The sequence below is a fragment of the Canis lupus genome, chromosome 15, assembly GCF_003254725.2.
Source record: "Canis lupus dingo isolate Sandy chromosome 15, ASM325472v2, whole genome shotgun sequence".
In the NCBI taxonomy this organism is placed as follows: Eukaryota; Metazoa; Chordata; class Mammalia; order Carnivora; family Canidae; genus Canis; species Canis lupus.
Window position 1 is genome coordinate 12,236,744 of NC_064257.1, and position 18,394 is coordinate 12,255,137.

The 18,394-nt window shown below is 51.9% G+C and overlaps 1 protein-coding gene across 19 annotated transcripts in view; it reads left to right on the plus strand.

The window, feature by feature from the left end:
* LOC112642495 (BEN domain-containing protein 5) overlaps positions 1 to 18,394 on the plus strand; it is a 1,368,880-nt gene that overhangs the window by 1,161,638 nt on the left and 188,848 nt on the right. For 2 of the 19 annotated variants that reach the window (XM_049094506.1, XM_049094509.1), the window contains 4 exons: positions 2,977 to 3,125; positions 9,160 to 9,373; positions 13,557 to 13,586; positions 16,334 to 16,861. The exons of 14 other annotated variants lie outside the window; for them this stretch is intronic. In XM_049094506.1, the coding sequence (XP_048950463.1) occupies positions 2,977 to 3,125; positions 9,160 to 9,373; positions 13,557 to 13,586; positions 16,334 to 16,491 (551 nt within the window). In that variant the 3' untranslated portion in view covers positions 16,492 to 16,861. Of the gene's footprint in view, positions 1 to 2,976; positions 3,126 to 9,159; positions 9,374 to 13,556; positions 13,587 to 16,333; positions 16,862 to 18,394 lie in introns of those variants that run through there. 3 more of the 19 variants (XM_025420155.3, XM_035699104.2, XM_049094508.1) reach the window with 2 other exon arrangements.

The following is an 18,394-nucleotide window of genomic DNA, read 5'->3' on the forward strand; positions in this document are numbered from 1 at the left end:
GGGGTCTGAGCCCGGGGGGTGGGCGCAGAGCTCCCCACCTGAGGGAGCTCACAGTTCACCTAAACAGGCAGTGGCACATCCAGGATTTAAACCCCAATGTCTGACTCCAAATTCTAAGCCAAGGGGTGGAGACAATGACTCCCTCCTTTTGAAGAGATGGAGCCACTTCATGGAAGAGGTGGCATTTTGAGTCAGGCCTTGAGTTGCCTGGTGAAGTTTGGCTGGGTGGACGTCTGTGGGGTGGAGTGGTCTGACGGTAGGAACAGCGCAGGCCCAGACTGGGGAGCCGGAAGGGGTGGTGTTTGTGTGGAGGGGGCCAGGCTGCACTTTGGAGTGGAGTCTGACTGGGGGGTGGGGGGCAGCAGCGGGTGGAGCCAGAGAAGCATTTGACTCTCAGCCTTCACCCCTGATGTCCCTTATGTGTCCCTGTGTAGCCATCGGAATCACCTGTCCTGGCTAGCTGTTTCTGATTTGTTTGACAACCCCAATTTCTATTTCACGGGCTGCCAAAAAGGTCACAGAAGTTTAAAAACGGCTCCCACCCACCCCAGCCTGCACCCCAGAGCACGTCAACTCAGCAGCAGGGCTTTATTTCAGAACCTTTGCCCCAGCCTGCTTAAGTCCCCTCCTCCCCCACAACTCTCTCCCCTCACGTCACAGAGAATTTGCCGAGATCCTGCAGTGTACCAGGCACTGTGTGGAGGGTGCCAAGACTGCAAAGACAGTAAAATTTTGCCCCCAAAGAGCTTCACAATCTAATGTGGACAATAGACACAGATTGGCAGATGATTGCAGACAGAATTTTCTAGAAGTATTTACAAAACAGAGACACCCCGAGCCCCACCCAGTCGTGATCAGAGCGAGGTCTCACAGAGGAGACACCTAAGCTCCATTCTTGGCAGGCAGATGAGGTGGCGTTGTGCCAGGCTGAGACAGGAGCACGTCTAGAGGCACGGAGGCCTGTGACAAGCAGCACAGGGGGCCCTGGGCCGCGGTGAGTGCAGAGGAGGCAGGTGTTCTGCGCCTGAAGGAGGCTCCGATGTATGACCTCATCTTGACGGTAGTTAGGAAGGAAGGCGCTAAGCAAGGAAGGACGCGGCCGTAAGGAGATCTCATTGGCCGCCATCGTGGACACGGCTGGGAGAGAACCGGGCCGAAGTCAGGGCCGAACTGGAGTCCTTCTCTCGTCCACCATCTTCGCACAGAAGGAAACGAGGCTTTGGGGGAAGGACACGGTCCTGCCAGAGATGACCTGCGAGCCAGTGCCACAGGGACCCCATCCTCTCAGCCCAGCGCCTTCTCCTGTTGCTGGACTCAGAGCAGGAAGACCCTTCAGACGCCGCGCCCTCCGGGGAAGCCGAGGAATGACCTCCCCCCTGGCCTAAGGAAACACCAAATGCTCCACTTGAGTTTGTGTCTCCGAGTCAACCTGAGATCTCACAGAGAGGAGAACCTTCGGCATCTGCTTCTGAAGTCGGAGCCTTCATTCATTGTTGTCCTTCCTGTGTTCATGTAGCAAACATTCAGAGAATAGCTCCTCGTGCCGGGCGCTGGGGACGACGGGAAGAGCAAGGCCCGGGCCCGGCGCTTGCCTAGCTCACTCAGCGTCAGCGGATGCCAGCGGGGCAACCAGGATGCCACCTGCCCTTCTCTGCCAGCTCCTGCATCTCCAGGTCACTCACCCGCGGCCACACTACGACACAGCAGAGCAGGCGCACACCTGGCCTTGCCCTCCCGGGATGGGCCGCGCTTCTGCATCCGGCCCTCCTGCTCCCAGCCACGTGGCATTCTGCTTCGTACGGGGCCCACGCTTGCAACCTTGGAGACCACCCAGCCTCCGTCTTGCAGATGGCAGCCGTGAGCAGCTCGGGACGATAGTCTTGTCCTAGGAAGCTCTGTCATGAGGAATTTTAGTAACAAAATCCCCAGCACCTTCTCAACCACCAGCCAAAGTCTAGGCTGTGGCAACTGAACATAGAACTGCGACTAGATGGTAGGGCTTTGGTGTATAAAGAGCCCTGTGCCAGGTGATCCACGTGGTTAGGATAAGGGAAGGGGGACCATGAAAAGCATCAGTTACTTAAGGTAGAGGCACGGCCCCCGGACCCGCAGAGCAGCCGCTCAATCCCTGATCCTGGACGACCTCTGACAGGTTTGCAGAGGGAGCATTTCCAGGGTGCTGAGCTCTCCGTTGGCCTGTGGAGTTGCTCTCCTGCAAAAGATAATCAAGTCATTCAGTCTTATTTACTCATTTTCATCCTGTTTCTCTGCCCTTTGGTAATCAAGACACAATAGGTGATTTTAAAAAATAGTCCATCATTTTTAAACGCTAATGGAGAAGAAAAAAAATATTCTCCTTAGAAAGCACCACCATTTATCCAGCTTCCTTTCACTGTTTAAACTGCAAGTAATTTGTGTTGATTGCATTAAAATAAAAATCAGGGTAGCTGCTAGATCAGGCAATCAGAAGCTTAATCTGTATTGTATTTTAATTTCTTGGTTGAAATGTTCCTGTCTAGCTCCATACTAGGTCTTAGGGAGGGGGAGCCTTCTGCTTTCCTACCCTCCCTTCTCTGGCTGTGGCCAGCTCCCCTGGAGGCTGCAGGGGGTGGGGGGTGCTTTTGGCAAAGGCGCAATTTGCATATCGCAGCGATGGCCACCCCTCCCACCCCGGTCTTAACAGGACCTCTCTTCTGAGCAGACAGTTGAGTCCCCTGCATTTCCATTCAGACAAGGACACCCTCAAAGACAGCTTCTCATTCACAGAGCCTAGTTCATTCTTGTCTTCAGTTTTCTTCCTTTTCCCTTGTGACATATCTCATTTATTTTCAAACCTGGGTTTAAGTGTAGTCCAATGGACAAAATAAGCCAGCATATTTATTTTGTGCCACTATGTGCTGATAGATGCGTAGTTAAAAATATTTGCCTTTTATTTTCCTTGGAGTTCTAGACAGATCTCTTTTCTTAACTGCCTAGGTCCTGCCATTGACTTGGAAAAAGTAAAGTCAGAATGTCTCGAGCCCGAGCCGGAGTTACGGAGCACTTTCAGTGAGGAAGCAAATACGTCGTCCTATTACCCCGCTCCTGCACCTGTCATGGACAAGTATATCCTAGACAATGGCAAGGTAGTGTTTCAAGCTCACTATCCATTCCCTGCGAGTGTTTGTTAGCTAGAGTAATGATGGAGAGTGTGGTGGGAGCTTCCTGAGGCACAGCTTGGCCGGCTGGCCTCCTGGCCCGGGCCTAAGTAACTATTTCCAGAATTCGTGTGTTGTAACTAGTGGAGCTGTACTGGGACTTGTTCTTTTCTGACCCCCCTCCATGTTTTTTTTAAATACTGGGCCAAAGCAATTGTAAAACTCAACTGACATTTTAAAATAGCTTAGTAGTGAGAAAGATTTTAAAAAGCATGGCCGGGATCCCTGGGTGGCGCAGCGGTTTGGCGCCTGCCTTTGGCCCAGGGCACAATCCTGGAGACCCGGGATTGAATCCCACGTCGGGCTCCCGGTGCATGGAGCCTGCTTCTCCCTCTGCCTGTGTCTCTGCCTCTCTCTCTCTCTCTCTCTCTCTGTGACTATCATAAATAAATAAAATAAATCTTAAAAAAAAAAAAAAAAAAGCATGGCCGTTTGATGAAACTTGTCCTACCTTCCTATAAAAGCAGATACATAAAATTTGTAAGGTGTACTAGATATGAAACCTCTGATTGACCGATAACTCAATACGTATCCATTCGCTATTTACGACGTACCTACATGTTCTAAACCCAATGCTAGACCCCAAGGATAAGCTGGTGAATGAGACATGCTCCTTGTTGCTCAGCTGTTTCCGAGCTGTATATTCAGCAGTGGTTAGCTCACAGTCCTAGGACTACATATATCTGCTCAGATTGTCTTGTAGGACCCTTAGAAAAAAATCATGAAAGAAAATCTAAGGACTATTAGTAATTATATTGGTACAGGCGTGAAAAAATGATGAAGTAGCCTTGGAAAACCTTAAAGTCACCTGATACAGCAGCAGGGCAGGGAGGTAACTGTTGTGACATCCTTCTGACATCCACATGGATTCATCTTGGGAGAAGGCTGTTGGAGGCCTTTGTCTAGGCACTGGTCAAGGTCAGTGGTAGTGAGTGTTCTGTGTCTGCCACCGTGGCGTACGTTACAGGCATCACCTCTCATTCTCCCCAGAGAATCATCTGTGTCAGTCTATTTTTCTTGCCTTGTGCTTCAGAAGGTCTCTGTTTATCCAGTATTGTTCCCCAGTGGGCTGATGAGAAAGGAAAGGTGGTTTTATTTGGGTTCTTCCAGCTACATCCCTGCACTGGCCAAATGGAGACAAAAAGCAAATATTGTCAGCCGAGGAAATGAAACGTGTTAGTCTCGAGGGCTGTCTTGGATATCCCGCCATTCCCTCCTCTCCCACTGAGCGCTACCTCCCCCGCAGAGGCAGAACTGATGCGCCAGGCCATCGCCCGTTCTGTCTTGACCTGCTCCAGCCAACAGGCTTTAAAAGCCTGCTTTTCAGGGGAGAGGCGGCATGACGGGGTGGAAGGAGGAGCCCGGAGCCTGCGGGCCCCACGGAGCTCTATCTCTGTGCTTTCTGTGGGGCCTTGCTTGGGGGGGCCTGTCCCTTCTCTGGGCCTCAGGATTTCCATCTTGGCGAGGTGGGATGGGTTATCGCTCTCCATAGGCCTTGAATGACTCCAAGTGCACATCTAAGTTGGGTGAATCTTCCTCCATCGGAGATAAAAGAAAGGACTATTCTATGTTGATTTCTTTTTAGTGATGACCACACTGTAGAGTGGCTAGAGACTTTCTTAAGATAGCTTCCAAGAGAAATATATTTCTCTCTTCCTTTGATGACTGACAGTTTCTGAGCATTATGGGGGCTTCTTTTGCAAAGATATCATTTTTCCATCTCCAGGAAATGGGTCTCTCAAACCTCATTTAATGTTTTTAGAGGAGTTGCACAACAAATCTTAAAATTGAAATTTTTTTTTCGTTGGTTGTTGCCAACATGTTGCTATAAAACTGACCTGACTTTTGTTTACAACTAATTTGTAGTTCAGCAGAGATGTTTATGAAGGGAGAGGAGAGGAAGCGGCCAGGCTAGAGATGCAGGCAGCCTCCCAGAGCAGCGGCATTCCCTACATCCTCATTGTTCTTGGCTCTGCTATGGTTCTGACCCTTTCTTTTCTCTGCCTGCATGAACAAAAGCCTTAATCTCTGCAAAGCCTAAAGCATTAGAATAGGATCCATTTCCTAGTAGGAAACTAGCTTTGTCCTATAAAACATTTCACAAAGCCGTTTTTTTGATCAAGTCCCATCCTAGCAGATGCCGTATTTTTAATAACCTCCCTTGACACATAAGGCTAACATTTTGGTCAAATAGCGAACTATGGTTTATGTGAATAGGGCTTGCCGCGAAAGTTACTTTCTGATTCTGATAAAATTCATTGCTTTTCTTTGTCTAGGATGCTTTATTTCAAAAACTCATTGAATCACAAAGCTGCAAAGACCATTAAAGTTTAAATAGTCTAATAATTTATCCGTGGCATAGATGGGGAAACACATCCAGAGCAGGGGCTCCTCTGTCGTTAGAGAGTACGTTAGAGACAGGCAGAGAGGACCTGGAAGCCAGGTCTGCAGGTTTCCAGGCCGGTGTTTTTCCCAGTCTATACTGCTGCATCTCTGAAAGCTGGGCATTGCTCCCGGAGACCCTGAGCTTGGCTATAACCTCGGGAGCCCTTGTCCCAGCATATACCTGTGATTGGTCTTACCCAGAGCCATTTCTTTCTGCGCTCTGATTTGTACTCAAGTGCATGTCAGAAAATATTTTCTTCTCTAAAGAACCATAGCTCATCAGAACTGAAAGTCTGTACCATTAAAACATATTAAATATGCCCATCAGTTTCTTAACTGCTTTGTGTTCAGACTAGTCCTGATCAGTTTGAAGGGGACAGAAGAGGCAAAGCCTCAACCTGTCCCCATGGAGATGTACCGTGAAGGGCTGAGTCAGGTGGTGAAGGCCCTCAGTAGGCTAGAAATTCAGAGGGGGATAGAACTTAGCCCTGGAGCAGTTGAAGAGTGTTTCCTGGATTCGGGACTGGGGCTCAAGAGATTAGCAGGCTTAAGAAGACATAGAAGGCATTCGTTCCTGAGCAGAGACACCACGGCTGGTGGGGGTGGGAGGAGAAGGCAGAGGAAGTACCAGTTACTAAATGTGTGCTGCCCTCCTGACATTTCATTCATGTTATGTCACATAATCCTCTGAACAGCTCTGTGAATTCGGGGGTGTCTCGCCTCTTCTCCACCTGAGGAAAGTGATCTCGGAGAGGTCAAGTGACTAGCCCAAGGTCCCCAGCTCGTAGGTAGCAAGGTCAGGATTCACACCCAGGGCTGGAGACTCCAGCGCCCATCTTTCCGTTACCGCATACTGAAAGTAGAAGGAAGGGTAGGAGTTTGAGAGCTTCATCGTAATGGCTACAAAGGCTAGGAGGTTGACTGGAAAGAGGATTCTAGACGGCTTCTAAAGCTGACTGAGGAGATTGGACTGATGTGATAGTAAATAGGGAGCCATTCAAGATTCCAGAAGGTTCACATAGAAACAGAGTTGAAAACTATGGACGTCATGTAGCCAAAGAAGGAAAGCCGTGTTTAGGGGAACTAATCTGCAGTGTTTCTAGGGTGGGTTGGAGGGAGCAAGGACTGGAGCGGGAAGGCCAGCCCGTGGCTTCTCCTGGTTACCCTGTCTGCAGTAGTGACCCGCGGTGGGGGCCAGCACGGGAAGTGTCTGGGCCAGTACAGAGGAAGGCTCAAAAAGAAACCCAGTAGAATGTTGATGCAGTAGATAGGCTATGTCCCCACCACGGCCATGGCCCTGGCAGCAGCAGGCAGGCCTGGGAACATGGGCTCTGGGGTCATACAGATTTGGGTTTGAATCTTGATTCCAAAATTTACTGCTAGTGTGTCTTAGGAAAGGTAATTTTGTCCTTCCGAATCTTTATTCACATCTGTAAAGTGGGAATAATAACTTCTACCTATTTCCATCTCTTAAGGTTGTTATAAGGATTAAATAAATTGAGATTACTATACCTGGCTCGCTACAGGTACTCAAAAAATAATACTGCCCCCCTTATCTAATAGAACATTGGCCAAAGTGACTGTCATCTCTCTTTTCAGAATAGTAAATTAAAAGACTATAGGAAAGCAAGGCCCAGGGTAGAAAAGAGCAGAGATCTTTGAGAAACTGGAGCTGTCTTCCATCTCTGAGGTTTTCTGATTCTGAGTTTGATCTAATTCAAATTCCCTGCTTCTTCCCCGTCTCAGGAAGCTTGTGAGGGCAGCTGCAGAGTGTCATCAAGGGAGGTGACTTGGGGCCCAGCAGGGAGCAGCAGGAAACTTGTCCCCGGCATGCCTCGTCTGGCACACAGACTGCCCACCTGCAGTTGAGACTGCGGAGGAAAGGCCAGACTTGACCTTGGATCCGTGTTGCCCAGCTGGCCCCGGGCAGCACATCCCACTTCCAGGGCTGCTTATCTTCCCGAGCCACACGAGCAGATTTGCAGGACTGAAGCAGGCAGCACAGGAAGACCACGTGGATCTGGTTATCTGATATCAGGCCTGCAGAGATCTGAGTGATCTTGCGAGTAAAAGGAAGCAAAGGCAAATGAGGCCAGGAGGCTTGTTACTTACTGGCAGTCATGGGTGGGCTGTGTTCCGGGTTGTTTTGTTTTTGTTTTCTGATGATTGAAAAACCTCAGTAATTGGTGAAGGAGGAAGTGTTGCTGACTGACCTGTCTTCCCGGCTGTGTGTGTCCACCTTCTTTTCCAAGCCAGTCTTCCGTAGAAAGATCCAGTCATCTTTGAACAATAGTTCTTGCCTATCTGCCATCAGTTTGGGGTGTGCGCGGTCTCTCAGACCAAGACCTCTCCAGGGAGGTCTCCTGACCACAAGAGGTGGATGACCCACACATCCTTCTGAAGACAAGGACTTTTGGCAGAGCCCCGTCATGACCCTTAGAAAGTCTAGCTCAATATCAGCTTCCTCCTCTCCTTCCCCTCAGAGGCCATTTGCACCCTCCATAGACTCACTAGAAACACAACATAAATGGCAATGTCAAAATCAAAACTATTTTTTAACGATAATATTAGCAAAGGGTTTTGAGTTGTTAAAAGAGCCAGAAAAGAGAAACAATTTGAAAACCTGTAGTTTATTGCTAGATCATTCTGAGTCTTTGACATTTACTGATGCTGCCCTGAAACTCTCTGAGTGCTTCCCTTATAACGAGCGTTAGATTATATTCTATTACGTGTGCCATCAGAATCAGACTGGGGATGCTGTGGCTGTGTTTAATCTGTTAAAGTCATAGGTGTTCTGAGCCAGAAGGAACTCAGAGGTGAAATCCCCTGTTCCCGGTTCAGTTCACAGGAAGCCGGAGCCAGAGGCGGGGAAGGACTTGCACAAACACACTCTGATGAATGGCAGAGCCTGGCAGCCGCCTGCCCCACTCCAGCGGGCAGTGGTTTTCAGACTTCGCTGTACACTGGAGCTACTTAGGGAACTTCCAACCATCCTGGTACCTAGGCCGACCCACAGTAATAAATCAGAATCCCTGGGAATGGGGCCCTGGCATAAGAGATTTTTAGAGCCCTAGATGACCCCTGTGCGTGCCACTGCTGAAAGCCACTGTCCCAGCATGTTCACGTTACAGGGAGAGAAGTCTTTCTAAAGTGTAGGAGAGAAAGAAGTGAACCTATGTGTTCCTGAGGTATGGTCAGGCTCTGAGTGGCCTCGTTACAACATGAGTGCAGCTTAGGTTCCCAGCCCTACAACTTAATCATCGAGTGACTTGGCAACTGGCGTCACCTTTCTCAACTCAGTTTTTAGTTTTTCCATCTGAAATGAAAATCGTATCTCAACGCCTTCCTTCCAGGGTTGCCATGAAGATTTGAGATAGTGGCTATAAAGCACTCAAATAACCCCTGGTGCGCGATAGGTATTTAGTAAATAAGTATTATTTCCCTTAAATAAAGCTAACGTACTATTTATGGAATGGATCCCTGATAGCTGTGCAGCAATGACTTTTAAAGGACAAGAAAAGTTTCCAACTGCCAGCCTGTCCGACTACACAGGTGCTTGTGTTCTTATCCCTTTCAGGTCCATCTGGGAAGCGGGATTTGGGTTGATGAGGAGAAATGGCACCAGCTACAAGTAACCCAAGGAGATTCCAAGTACACAAAGAACTTGGCAGTCATGATTTGGGGAACAGATGTTCTGAAGAACAGAAGCGTCACAGGAGTTGCCACAAAAAAAAAGAAAGATGCGGTCCCTAAGCCACCCCTCTCGCCTCACAAACTAAGCATTGTCAGAGGTAGGTCACTGCAGAACCGAAGCCCTGACGGAGGTGCTGTCCTGTACTCTCAGGACGGTACGGGACCCGGTTCAATTCCCCAAACATGAGGCTTCCCCATGCCAGGCCCTGGGTGTGGACCTCCTCCCAGAAGAGCTCACGTCTAACAGGGAGATGAGACGTGGACACAAGTACAGTTCTAGGTGCTAGCATGAGAGGGGGACTGATGACATGTTGAGGGACGTCTCAGGAGGGGAGGAGACCCCCAGCTGGAGAATCAAGGAAGGATTCCTGGGAAAGAGGGTCAGAGGGTCACCGCACTGGGCCTCAGAAGCTGTGCTCCTGACCACTAGTCTCTAAGTGTCCAGCCGCCATGCTTCAGTGAAGAAAGTAGACTCTAGCAACAAGGACATTTTGAGCAGGCCCCATGCCAGGTTCCAGGGCAGACAACAAATATGTCGGGTAATTTCAGGTTTGGATGAAGCTGACGAAGCATCATCACATGTTATGGCAGGACAGGGGGCTGTGTTAGCCGCAGCAGCTGGAGCAGGCCCGCTGGGAGGGGCTGGGGACTGGAGTGGAGGAGGCAGGCTGTGGATGGGAGGGGTGCTACGACGGGACGATAAACAGGTGCAGAAGCCAGCGCGCTCAAGGGATGAGGAAGCTCCGGACAGCCCCAGACTCATGGGGGAGAGCAGAGTGAGATCGGGAGGTGGGCGAGAGCGGGTCTTGAGGGCCTTGAAGGCCACGTGAACAGCTTGGATCTGCTCACAGGAGAAGGACAGGGGGGGTCTACAGATCGTGGGGTGACCAAATGGGAGGCTCATGCAGGGGCTCAGTTGGAGATGACAGTGCCAGGGGCTGAGGTTAGAGCAGTGGGCATGGGAAAAACAGCCAGATTTAGGGTATATTTGGGAGGTCAGGGTAGCAGGACTTGGCGAGATTAAGTGCCCAGCCTGGGGTTGCCGCCCTGACTCTGGTGTGCTGCAGCACAGCTGCCTGCCTGCCTCATGACTACTGACGTAGGCAGCCAGGTATCTTTAGACAGTCAGGTAACCTTTAGTTGGCTGCTGTCTGGAACGGTGGGTCCTGAGTCGGGAGGTCGCCCTGAGAGAGCGGCCCTCCCGGGGAGGCAGCCCCGCCCCGCCCGATAGGTGCCTGCCAGTGACCGGCCGGCCCCTGGCCGTGCCTGCTGTAAGATCACCTGCCGTGTGTCGGCCTCAGGCACCAGCCTGACCTTCCCTGATTCCGCTCCACATCCTCGCTGCCTGGCACAGGGCCTGGCACACAGTAGGAGCTCAGTACGTGAAATCTGAACAAACGGAACACGAGAGTGGCAAGCTCATCCCCGACTGGCTGGCTCTTGGGGTGATTTCTTGCAAATTGCGTCCCCGCTGTGTCTTAGTTTCCTCAGTGGAAGCTTGCCTCTTCACACAGCTGAAAGGGCTGCCTAGGGTTACAGCTTGGGAATGGTGACGTTCCAGCTACCAGAGGAGATGTTCTCTGCCACCACGCGCTGCCCCCGCAGAGCCATCGTGACTCTGATGATCACATCATCGAAGCTCCCCGTCTTTCTCTTCAGCTTTGGGGCTCCCCCTGCCCACTCCCGGGGTGGGCTGATGGCAGGTGGAAATAGCCAGGTCTCCAGAGCCTGCGGTGGAGCCTGGGGTGGCTTCGGGGTCGCGTGGAGCCCACCCTGGTCCATACAGCCTTCACCTCTGTTTCCCCGAGCCTTGTGCGCCGTGGGTATCGAGCGGATGCCCGGTGTCTCCATCCGTAAGGCCGGGATCGCAGTCCTCGTCCTGCTGCCCGGTGGGCCACACACACATTTCGAATGTTCCTTAAACCCCGTTCAGATGACATCCCATGCAGCCGAGGAGCCCCCGGTGCTACAGAACCCCGGAGCCAAGCGGCATGGGGGCATCCCAGGCTCACGGTCTTCAGCCCCACCTGCCAGCCCCCCGGCTTTCCCCACTGACCCGCTCCTCTCTTTCCCACGCCCTTTTTAAACCTCTGCTTTTCCTGACAGGATGGCCCACATCTCCTTCCTTCTCAAAAGATGGCCTTGCCTCTTCCTCGCTAAAGAGAAAAGGACTTGTGCAGCTCTGAGCTGCAGGCCTCACTGGACTTATCTGTCCCCTCCGTTCTTCTGCCTCACGGCCCCAAACAAGAGTTGCTGTCTTCTTTGGGACTGCCCATTGTCTCCTTCTGGGTCCCAGCCCTCCTGGCCTCCTCAGTACCTGCAGGCATGCTCCCGCGCTCCTGCTTCCTTCCAGGGGCTCGTCTCTCTCTCGAGGCCGCTTGTACCTACCTCCCACCTGCTGCCGTGTCTCCTTTGGCCTTTTCATGTCCGGGTTTCTTATGTGTTCAGTGCCCCTGCTGTCTGGTGTCCACCCCCAGCCCTCTACTCGGTCTGCTCCTGCCGAGTGTCCCATGGACTCCCTCCTTACCAAATCGGGCACCTCCTCCCCAGGCTGTGTGATGGGACCACTCCTCCTCTACTGAGGGACCATCCTCGAGCTCGATTCCTCCTGCTTCCCTGGCTTCTCGTCCCTTCTGTGGGCTGCTCTTCTGCTGGCCGCCTCTGTCCCCAGGGTGCCCTCTCTCTCACTCCCCAAGGCCTCCCCCCGCCACTTCCCCCCGGGCCCCTGGCCCTCTCTGTGTGCCCACGGCCGGGCTGAAGTCCGCACTCCTGTCCTGGCTCACGGCTGCGGACCCGGCCTCTGGGGACCCCTCTGCCCTCCCCTCACGCCACGCATCCCGTTCCCCACTGTGCTCTAGCCACAGGGGCCTCTTCCTCTTCCTTCCCATTCCCACCATCAGCGGTGGCCTCCGCCTGCCCCGCACGTCCTGCGTCCTCCTGGCCATCCAGAGCGGCGTCCCAGCAGCCCACCCACCGTAGCCTTCCCTCTGCTCTCTGTCACGTCAGCATCCCCCAGAAAGTCTGCGAAGCATTTCTCGTCTGTTCCTTAACCTGGGTAATTGTCTCCCCAGCCCCGTGCCCCTTAGAATGTATGCTCCTGAGCATCCTGTTCAGGCCTAGCAGGTAGTGAGTGCTCAGAAAACATCTGCCAAATCAGTGAGTGATGTTCCCAAATCTGTCTTTGGCTCCATCCACACTTCTGAGTTCCCGAGCTGAACATCGGGGGGGGCCTCCCGCCCCTTCCGTATTCCCCGTCTTGGTGAAGGGCACCAGAGATGCATCACGCTCGAGTCCTCCCCCACCTCATTCTGTGTGTTGTGCCCCCAGGTACCTTAACTGCCCCCTGCCCCCCTGCCCCACTGCACCCCTCACAGCCCTGTGTCTCCCCCATGCTGCTCCAGCAGCTTCCAGACTCCTCCCTGTCCATTATGTAACCAGAAAGCAGACACGATCCTGTTAGCACCACCCCGTCACAGCCAGGCGTGGCGCCCGTTATTAAAAGTTAAGCTTCTTAACATGTCACGGAAGCACCTTTGTGACCTGGCCCAGCCAGCGCCCAGCTGTTCCCCAGCCGTACACCCGTAGAGCTCTTGCCCTGGTAACTGCGGTCCCCCCTGAACAAGCCTGGCTGCCTCGTCAGGGAGTCTGTACGTGGTTCCTGTGCCTGGGCCACCCGTCCCCTCACTGCTTTGCCTGCCTGGCTGCCACCAACCACCCAGACCTGCTCAGACAACCTGCCTGCAGGAAGCCTTCCATGGCCTCTCAGGGCGGTGGACACTTTGGTGTGTGTCCCAGAGCCCATCGTGCCCACTTCTGTTCTCTTCCCACTGTATCTCTGCCTCCCAGGGGCCTGCTCCAGCGGCAACCGCTCAGCCCAGAAGTGCTTGCACTGCAAGTGAGTGGGGAGGGAGGTGACTTGCCCAAGGCCTTCCATCTGGTTAGGTCAGAGTGGGCCAGAAGGAGGCTTTCAGACCTCCTTGTCTCCAGAGGGTCCACAACACAACGTTGGTTCTTTCTTTAACTATAACCAGCTCCCACGGGGCCCGGGAGACAATTACCACTAGACAGGTTTGAAGTCGGTCTCCTATCCCACCGCACATTCACCGTTTTAGCCTAATTATTTGAGCTCCTCGAGACCGCATCGGACGGCCCTTGCCACGCAAGCTCCTTTGGATTGAGATTGTGTGTGTTAATTTGATTTCTACCACATTTAGTCTCACTTGCCTACAAAATGGCAATCCTTGATGCTCACGAGGATTTTCTCGTCTCTTTGATTTCAAGGTCATTCCTTGCGGGACGGCAGCAAGACAGGTGAATACGACACCGTTTTAGAACATTGAAAGCAGAAGAGCTGTAGGAGATCTTGCTTTAATGATAAGCTCCAGGATGACAGTTAAACCTTATTAAGGCCAAATGACCTTTTGCAGAGTGCCTTGAGTTTTCTAAATGAGCCACAGCATTGAGTTCTGGTTAATTTTTATAACTTTTTTAATAGGACACATTAGCGCTGTTATAAACCTTGTTAATTAAGCAATAATCTCAAACGCTCCCTCGCAGAGGGAGACATTCCCAGCAAGTGCAGGTGATTAATATCTAGAGTCTAACAAAGCCTTTTTAATCAACCGGAGGGGCCGTGCAGCACTCCTGCCCCCAGGACACGAGTACATCGGGATTCTGGGGAGGACTCTTGGAAGACCTTCCTCCATTTGCCCCTCCGGTGACCCCTGCCAGGGCACCGAGGGGCACCCCCCCCCCACCGGTCTAGCCCCTTCCCTCTTCAGCCTCTCTACCACCCCCCTACCTTCCAGGCACCTGCATACTGAGCCCTGAAACAATCCCCTCGGATTATCTGGTTTGCCGTCCTACCTTCACAGATGGTAAAACTGAGACCCCAGGAGATGCCCTTAGAGGCTGCGCAGCAACTAGGGCAACAGCCAGATTCGACCCCCTGAACTTTGAGATGGTTCTCAGCCTCCTCACTTGATTCCCCATGAGTGTCAGCTTCCTCCTGGCCCCGGGGCCAAGATGGAGTGTCCAGGCATTCCTGCCTGTGGGAGAGACGCCGGTCACAGTCTTATTAGACCTCGATCTGTGCTTGGAGAGAGTCAGGAGAGTGTGGGAACACAGAGGCCGTGGGGTCTCCTAGCGCCATCTGGTCCGTCCCGCGGAGGCTGAGTCTGGAAGGATGAGTAGGATTTAGGCACTGGAAGGAGCCAGGCTAATCAGGGAGGAGACGATTGAGGACACAGACTTGTGGGACAGCCTGGAGCCGGGGGGGGGGGGGGGGGTGCTGTTTGCCGGTGGACCTCACAGCAGGCAGGACGATGAGGGACGGGGCCTCCTACCTTCTTGTCTCAGTCCCTGTGGAAAGGCCAGGATAGGATGAAGTGGAGATTAGCAGGCCAACCAGAAGGCTTGTAAAGCCTGTCAGTAGGGAGGGGAGGGTGGCCGGGACACAGAACGCCTATTGCACATGTGCACCTGCAGCGCGGATGGCACCAGGGGGCAAGCTGGTCGCGTGCACAGGGGGGCTTGGTGCTGGGGGCGGCAGCAGCAGGCCTGAACTCACCTCCGCCTGCAGGCCTGCACCTGCTCTCGTGCAGTGGAGGGATCAGCAGTGCTAGGCCTGCAGTCCCTCCGAGTGCTGACATGCTGCATCTCCAACAGGACTACCTGCCACGGGCTCACCTGCTAGACGAGATTTTGTTTAGCCCCCCTGGCAGCTCGTGAAGACTGGGCGAGGAAGTGCAGGTTCAGAGAGGTTCCAATTCTTGCCTTCGATTTTATACTCCAGCGGTACCTTCCCCATGCACACCCGCAGTCCCTCAAGTCCCCTAGGTTTCCCTGGAAAACTGTTCATTCATTCACTTAACATGTGTTCGCTTAACCTTGTCCCTCCGCAAGTTCTTCTAGGCCCTGGGAACGAACAGTCGTCCCCATAGAAGTGTAGTGTTCCTCGCGGTTCCAAGAACGCTTACGAAATGTTTATGTCGCGTGCTTCATGGCAGCCTTAAAAAAGCTAATCTGTGGTTTGTTGACCTTCATTAGGAGATGAGGCATCTAGGGCAATGATTTGCCTCAGGTCCCCAGGCTAGGAAGTGGGCTCCAGTCAGGCTCCTGTCAGACCTCGTCTGAGGCTCACTCTTGGCTTCGTCAGGGAGAGTGGCCAGCCTCAGCCTCGTTAGTAATCACCACCATGGGATGCCACGTCACACCCACCAGGCGGTCAAAGCTTTAGGAAGCTGGCAACGTCAAGTGCTTTTGAAGATACAGGGCAACCAGTACGTGCATTCACTACTGGTAGGAGTGCCGGTCAGTGCCACCACTTTGGAGAACAGTTCACTGGGCACCACCCAGGAAAGTTGGGGACGCACACCCCCTAGCATTCGGCAGTTCCCCACGAAGGCCCGTCCCCTGGAGAATTTCCTGCACGTGTGCTCCACGAGACGCGCACCAGGGAGTTGGTAATTGCAAAACACTGGAAACAATCCAAGTATCCGTTGATGGTAAAATGGATCGGCAGACGGGGGAGTAGTCCCTTCAGGAGACTAGTACCCGTCAGTGAAAATGGATGGGCCGCAGCTGCACTTGCACTTGGGTAAATCACAAAACCGTAATGTTGAGTGAAAACAGAGTCAAAAAGATACATAAGGTCTGGATACACTAGGGGCACAGGTAAAAAACAGGGAAGAGTAAGCAGTGTGCCAGTTAAGGGTGTATAGATACGTGACGGAAAGGAAAGAATTCAGGAGAGTGCTTCCCTCGGGGCGGCGGGTTTGGGAGGGGCCTCCAGGGGCTTCGAGGGGACCAGCCACGCCCCACTAAGCTGGGGGTGGGCACACGGATGTTGTATCATTATTTTAAAGCGTAAGCTGACAGTTTATCCTTTTCTGAGTACATTTGTGGTAGAAATCCAAGGGTGCAGCTGTGCCGGGCCTGGGGCCTGGTGTCGGGAGGTAGGTCGGGAGGCAGGTCGGGAGGCGGGTTTTCTTTGCGCCCTTGAGAGGTCGTGCTGCCCCCGCTCCATTAACGCTCGGCCGTCTTGTCTCCCTGTCCAGAGTGCTTGTATGACAGGATAGCACAAGAAACTGTGGATGAGACTGAGATCGCACAGAGACTCTCCAAAGTCAACAAGTACATCTGTGAAAAAATCATGGACATCAATAAGTCCTGTAAAAACGAAGAACGAAGGGAAGCAAAGTACAATTTGCAATAAACTTTGGATTTTTCATAAAGCCTTATCGTTTTCCTTGCGTGGCCCGTGATCGGGGCGATGGTGCCGCCCAGACCGGCCGCCATCCGTGGCGGTGCGTGCGCCGGGAGCCAGCCGGTTTCCAGGGCCTCGGCTTGCCCTGAACTTGGACTTCCCACTCCAAAGACGTCAGACGGACGTGCCGAGACTCGGGCAGCGCCCTGGCGCCAGCGTCTTTGTGGGGATGGGGAAGCGCTGTCTTTGCGGAGGGGGACGGAGTGTCTGAGCTGCCTACACACTTGACTGAGAATTTGAACTAATATTTTTACCATTCAAGGACTTCTATCTCTGTTTCTCTATTTTGTTCTATAATAAAGCTTCATTAATTCTTTGATGTAGACAATCATTATCCTCATTTATTTAAGGATATCAAGTGTACAGTGGAGGTGACCAGTATCCTTTGAGGGGTGGACCATTCAGGCGGAGAGCCAGAAAACTCATAAGGGGTGTGGTTGCCGTCTGCAGATCTGAAGGGCTGCCTCGAAACCAAATCACTGTCTCTTACTTCAAAGGACAGACCTAGGACCAGACGCCGCTCTCACTCAAGATGATCTGAGATCCAGCTTCCTTGATAAATTGAACCCGTCTCTGTGAAAGGGTGTAGGCGCGGTAATGTGAGATGTGGTCCAGCGTTACCTCCAGGAAGTAGGGGGCAATGTCACCTCGTGTCAGTTCGTTTATCCTTTTATATCTCAAATGATCTTTCAAGTTACATAATTTTTATCTCATGCAGCAACTGCTTCTCTAAGGTGCCTGGCGCGCAATCTGGCAACCACATTCGATCTTCCTGTTGATTTGCACTTTCTGTAATGCCTGTGAAGTCAGCATGGTATATTGGAAATGGCAAGGGTTTGGGGCTGAGCTCCTGGGTTCCAAGCCTGGCTCCCCCGCTTGCTTTGGGCTTAACCTAACCTCTTGAGTTTCCGTTTTCTGTTCCGTAAAAAAGGAGATACTATCTACCTTGCAGAGTGGCTATAAGAATTCCTTACCGATATATAAAGTGTTCAATAAATGTTGCCAATTATTATTTTCTTCATTTCTGGTTATTGGCTTTTAGGAACTGGTTGGAAAACTCCGGCCTCTGGTTTTCCTAATGCTTCACCCTTGAGACCATGGAGTGTCTGTAAGCAAAAGGTCAGGGTCACTGGGATGAGTAGGGGAGGTGGCTGCCTCTTTGAGGAATTTTATTTCAGTAAATAAAAGAATCCTTGGTAATGTGACATGTTGTACTCTTGCTCATAGGATGTGTGGGTGTGAATTTCCTTTTATGGCATTTCCCCAGCTTTCCACAAACTAGCAGTGCGATCTTGGACTGACCACCTAACACCTTAAGAGTCCTTATCAGTATAATGAGGAACATTCTGTCTACCTCACAGGCTGTATGGTTAATTAATAACAACAGACTATATATGTCAGGACTTCTCTAAACATTTAACATGGTTTTACTCATTTCCTGAGTAACGTTCAAGGCAGTAGTCGTGTTCAGTAAATCCATGCTGCTAAGATGGGTTCATTTCAACGGTGTGGGCATGAGTAGCACAGAAGCATGAGAGACTGGAGAAAAGTCTGCATTACTCTGAGCTCATACCCTGTCCTCCCCAACTGTGGCAAAGATACAGACGCGCAGAAGCTCCGTGCCTTTCCCATCAAAGACTATTTTATAATACGGTACCTGCTGTATAGGTGCTTTTACATTAGTGGAGGAAGTAGTCATGGAAATCTACCTTTAAAAGCTATGGGAGATGTGAAGGTGCTTTATATAACATACATCACATAGAGTAGGGACACATAGGGTGTGAAAGATTCTGGGATCTGTGTTCAAATCCTGACTTTACCACTGCTGACAAGGTCATTTGGCCTGTCCATG